The 5,665-nt window shown below is 40.8% G+C and overlaps 1 protein-coding gene across 1 annotated transcript in view; it reads right to left on the bottom strand.

Moving 5' to 3' along the window:
• Positions 1 to 269: 269 nt before the first annotated feature.
• The window catches only part of LOC122970237 (inactive phospholipase C-like protein 2), a 24,280-nt gene continuing 18,884 nt past the window's right edge, over positions 270 to 5,665 (bottom strand). Inside the window, exons 11-12 of the mRNA XM_044336333.1 lie at positions 1,719 to 1,828; positions 270 to 1,525 (exon numbers count right to left, since the gene is read on the bottom strand). Of these exons, the coding sequence (XP_044192268.1) occupies positions 1,364 to 1,525; positions 1,719 to 1,828 (272 nt within the window). The 3' untranslated portion in view covers positions 270 to 1,363. The remainder of the gene's footprint in view (positions 1,526 to 1,718; positions 1,829 to 5,665) is intronic.

The following is a 5,665-nucleotide window of genomic DNA, read 5'->3' as shown; positions in this document are numbered from 1 at the left end:
TTAACAACTAACTCATAATAAAATAGTCCTTTTTCTGTTGACTAATTAAAACAATTATTGTCAATACATTTTGACTCCACTATAAATGGAAACTAATTAGTGGCTTTCATCCGTTGCACTTTACTGCCCTATAGGTTTGTTTCACCAACTGTATATAGCCGAGCGTCCCCAGCTGGCATCTCTGCAGTGCGCTGAACTTGTGTCACTCCAGTCTCAATGAATGCACATCAAAGTAAACAAAACAGTTAAAACACACACACACATGAATGTCACTCATTTAAAAACTAGTTTATTTCCATCCTGATTTATAAGGAAGGTAATCATGAACTCTTCTTACAGAGCTGGACGGGTAGAGCCTCATCTACTGCGCCGGTACATGTGTCTGGAATGTTTCCACTCAAGATAAATAACTTATGTAAAATATTCTTTTAACAGCAAAAGGATAGAATTACATATTAAAATACTGTACAGTGTTTTGCACACAAAGTAACTGCACTGTCAACATAACAGCATTTTGTTCCCTACAGGCAGACATTTACAGTTCTGGAGTTCAGCATTACAGCGGGTAATTGTGGTTCAGTTAAGCACAAGGGCCTCAGGAAGATACAAAAATATAGAATACTGTACGTGAGACAATAATAATGAGAGATGTTGTGGCATGATGAAGGACCTCAAGGTTACTGGATCAAGAGGAGAAAACCAGGATACAAATAATTAATGGAAAGAAGCTGAAGACAAACATGAAGTAAGGGGGGGCTGCACTGGGTCATGACGATAAGAAAAACATCTAAAACATCCATAAACATTAGCTTTTCCAATGAAAATAATCGAGAGAGTGTGTCTCTTGTAATGCACCGGCACTGCAGCCTGATTTTAATTTGAATCCTTACTTGATGTCGCTAGATCATAGAGCTTTGTTAAGCACAAGCTGCTATCGTGTGGACGTGGCAGTTTATCAAAGAAATCAAGATTTTGAACATCTGTTGGTTAAACTTTGAGTCATCCCAGACAATGCTCGAAAAATGACAAGACACACCTCGACCTCAAGGACATTGCACATACTGTAAGAAGAGGTTAGTAGACATTTGGTGTATTTACAGTTTAATACAGTACGAACAACTGAACCTTGGCTTCACATCTACCTACATTCATCTTCCCAGAATCTTTTAATTTCCGCCTCCTCTCAGCAGCTACTTCTGCGTTTGGCTGCATTTTGAAGACTTTTACATTCATTAACTCTTCTGTACTTCTTCTTTAGAAACAGGGGACTTGCTATAGGATGTTGGAAAAATTCAATAACACGAGGAAAGTTCGTCACAGCAGCTACAATGGCAATTTGGTCACGTCCTCTCTCATTCGCTTGCTATGCCGTGGGTTTGTCGTCCTGGCCTCGTCGTGACTGGGAGCGCACTCTTCTCACTCCTAAACTCTCTTTGCTGAGGTTTCCAGTCAGAGCAGCATCATGGACCTGCTTCATGTTCTCCTGGACTTCAGCCTTGGCATGTTTCAGCAAGTCAGCCTGGCCCTGGATGTGAGGAAAGTGAAGAGGAAGGGGAAATCAGGAGGGAGTTAAGGGGTCATAGATAGAGGGTGGGGGGGGGGGGGTTGGAAAAAGAGCAAAGGGATGAGCAACTAGCTGGAGGCCAAAACACGGTCTAATGGTCCACCCCTGAGGCTGTTTTAGTTTTTGAGAGTGTATGAGAGTGTGTGTCGCTGACCTTAAGGATGGTGATGTTCCAGCTGAAACTCTCCAGCGCTCGGCTGACCTTGCGACCTTTCAGCCCCTCCTTCGCCGCCAGGCTCTGTAGCTTCTCATGAAACTCCATGGCTAGAGCCAAAAACACAGCCACAGCGGATTAGAGGACAGTTCTTTGTACTTCATGAAAAACAATTCAAAGATCAAAGCTGTGAAGGTGCGTTTAGAGTAGAACGTGATGAATTTTTAGTGATAAAAAGTAAATATCTGAACATCTGGATGGATTGCAATGAAATTTGGTACATGATATGATATACATGACATTCAATGATGTCCAATGATCTTTCTGCCTAAATTCCTCAAGCGAATCAGTCCTAGGATGTTGCTCTTTTATTATCATTACAGACCTGTCATTCTGTCTTTCATACCTACTATTGTAGCAACAACCTCGCCCTGCCCATCACACCATTATCAGGAGATTCAGCTGAGAGTTTCCATCATCCACCTGCTGGCTTTAATCTACCACCACCAGCGTCTGCAGACTACGGGTGATCCTGTCCTATCTTCTATCTTCATATGGGCTTACCCAGTGGTGGGTACATTTTCTCAAGTACAATTTTGAGGAACTTTTCTTGAGTACTTCCATTTTCTGTTACTTTACATTTCCACATTTTAGAGGTAAATACTGTTCTTTTTACGCCATTACATTTTAAGTAAAAAATATGACAACCTTATAAGATACAGATGAAACACATGGTTTCCAACCTTTTTGGCATCTGATCCCTTACAAAAAAGTGTCTACTTCACCTTTGCTACATTTCAGATGTCTATGAGCAGTTCCAGCAAAGAGTGATTTCATCTCCAAAGTTTTGGTTTCATTTAAAAAACTGTGTGAGGCCAAAAGAAGTAAAATCGTCCGATATTTCAGAAAAAAAATGCAAAGCTCCAACAGTCCAAACAGAACTTTGTTTTCCCTCTTTCCTACCTCATCAGATTTATCTTGTGACCCTTTGGAGGTGGTCTGATCCTTAGGTTAGGAACCACTGGGTAGACTACCTACTACTTTATATAAAGTTATTAAAACTATTTCCAGGTGTCCTGACTGGATCTTTACAAACCTTACACAAGGGGACACTTGGGGAAGACGTTCCCTTGAATATCAAGAGAGGTGAAATCAGTACCATTAAATGGTCAGTTTTAATAGGTGAGTTAACGAGTGGGCCAGTCCTCCAAAACCTGTGTGGTCTTCTCACTTTGCCATTTTAGCTGTAAGCAGCAGATTTCACAGAGAGAGAGAAAGAGAGAGAGAGAGAGAGAGAGAGAGAGAGAGAGAGAGAGAGAGAGAGAGAGAGAGAGAGAGAGAGAGAGAGAGGAAGAAACAAAGTATGAGCAAGGAAAATTGCAAAGGAATGATGCAAAGTGGAAAATCTGAGAGACAGATGAAAAAAGATAAAGAAAGAAAGAAAGAGAGACAGCGTCATAGAAGTCAGGCCGCCAGCTAGTTAGAGTGTGTGCAATGAGTTGTGTTGTGTGTCTGGCTTCCTCTGGCCGCCCCGGGCCACTGTCCCACTGTTGCCATGGAAACCCGGAAGTGGGTTAACATGGGGCACAAATCACTGTGAGCTATCAACGAGAGCCCAGACACTAAAAATGCCAAGTTGTGGACCACACACACACACACACACACACACGAACACACAAAAGAGTAAACAGATCGGATACGAGCAAAATTTAACAATTCTTCACACATAATCCATCTCTGCCACCAAAAGTCTGCAAGCATGGACACACACCTGCACACACATACGTTGTCACTGCTCCACATTCACACACACCTACAGAAGTTGCCTGAATAATAACCTTTACTGCGCGGTTGCTAGGCAACTCGAAGCCTACGTGCCAGTGTAGTGTGTGTATGTGTGTGTGTGTGTGTGTGTGTGTGTGTGTGTGTGTGCGTGCGTGCGTCCATTTCTCTGTTAAACCAAGCGAAGCCAATGGCTGGAACGTCATTTTCAAGCCAATACTGGGACAGTGTGCATATATAGACAAACACACACAGAAACAGGGTTGTGATCAAGAGGCCAAAATAACCCACGGTTCCAGCGAAACAGGACATAGCTGGAAGTGCATCACCTCAACTTCCTGTCCTCTATCTGAACTGTGAGGCGTTGAGATAGGAAAAGGGAAATCTGACAGATCCAACTTCCAGTCTGAAGTTGTAAGGAACATCCAGACTGGGAGCATCTGATGGAGTGTTAAAACTACTCTATACATCCAGATGTGAAACATTGTCTCGCCACCACAAAGGCCGGAACCCTAGAGAAGGAAACGGTGCTCAACATGATGTTCTTAAAGGGCAGGTTCACCCAAATTATAGAAAAAATAAAAACAGTTGAGTCTATATCAGTGCTTCTTGGCATAGCTACTCCTTGACTGGACATGGAGTGAACCATTGTGCCCTGTATAAAAGCATCTGCATTCATTAATGTTTCTGCACTCATTATTCAGGTCGCTTTCTTTACTTTGTCATCCGTCTGTTTGAGGGACTTTAGAAACAGCATTGCCATTACATAGTTTGACCATCTGAGACCACAGGGAAGTTTGTTTTTCCATTATAAAATGTGTCCTTTAGTACATATCTCTGACACAGTTTTTTAATAGCCAGTTTTATTAAAATGTTTGTCATGTGCCCATCTTCAAAAAATCAGATTCCTTGATATGTTATTATCATATTTTTTTTTAGGGGACTTATAATGCACATTTCCAGATCTATTTTTATATTCTGGGCTCTACTGGTACCTTTGCACGATTTACTTTTTAAAATTTTATTTATTTATTAGTTTATTTGTCAGGGACGATGCACAAAACATCGTAACAGGTTAAAATAACATGAAACAGATGTATTGCATACAGGATTTCTAGCCAAGGCTAATTTGCGACCCCTGCCCCTGGTTAGGCTTTTCTACACTTCAACAATTCAAAAAACTCCTTATTTTTATCTTATACTGGCCCTTTATGCAATCACTCAGTTCAGCCTCTGACTGAAACAGGCCATTTTAGCTCCTGTCTCTGTTCTGATTGGTTAGCTTTAGGAGGCTATCCCTCTGCAGACTTCCGCCAGCTCTGGAGGATACATAAACAAACAGTAGTAGGATTTCACTTCTTTTTCTCGTTCTTTACTTGAAATGAAAATTCTCAAATACATCTGTACATGTTCAAGTCTAAATCTGATCTGAAATACGTGAATGTACAACGCCAACAACCCAAGAAACAACCTTAGCAGCTATTTGTGGGTATGTGTGAACAATCTGACATCATCACTAGGAGGAAGTAGAAGTACCATTGCAAACAAAGCGTTCGGAGCAGGTTGAAGCCTGGAACATTTTTACATATATTCACCTGAAGTTCACCTGAATGCACTTCGACCATGTTTAACATCTGACATAATAAAAGTATATAAATAACAGTAAAACACAAAAAGCATGTTATGTCCCCTTTTATTGCCTGGTATATTGTCATCAGATTTTTTAAACTCCTAAATATTGATATCAGTATCTGCCAGGCTCCACCACCTACTTTTAGTGTTGTCAAGCCATGCAGATAGCATTGATTTAATTTGCACAGGTTCTAAGATATCTGTCTTCGAGATGAGATGAACTGAATTTTATTTGTGCACTAAAAAATTGAACAGCAACATCTTTTTCCATATAAGGTGTCCGTATTACTCTGGATAAACCACAGACCTCACTGTGACAGATATCTCTAAACCAGGCCAAATAAAATCAAAACAATCTGCATGGTTATATACTGGAGTGAGAAAATATGTGTTTTTATAAGTTGTGTGAACCAATCCTTTATTTAACACACATCCTGATACTGAATCACTTTTTCCTCTCCCTTGGCGTTCTCGTCTTCCTCTCAGCATTGCCTCTAGTTATCAATCCATGACATTCATCTTCCCATGGCTTC

Source organism: Thunnus albacares, chromosome 19, assembly GCF_914725855.1.
Source record: "Thunnus albacares chromosome 19, fThuAlb1.1, whole genome shotgun sequence".
NCBI classification, from domain to species: Eukaryota; Metazoa; Chordata; class Actinopteri; order Scombriformes; family Scombridae; genus Thunnus; species Thunnus albacares.
The sequence above is the reverse complement of the archived record's forward strand: the minus strand, read 5'-3'. Positions and strand labels throughout refer to the sequence as shown.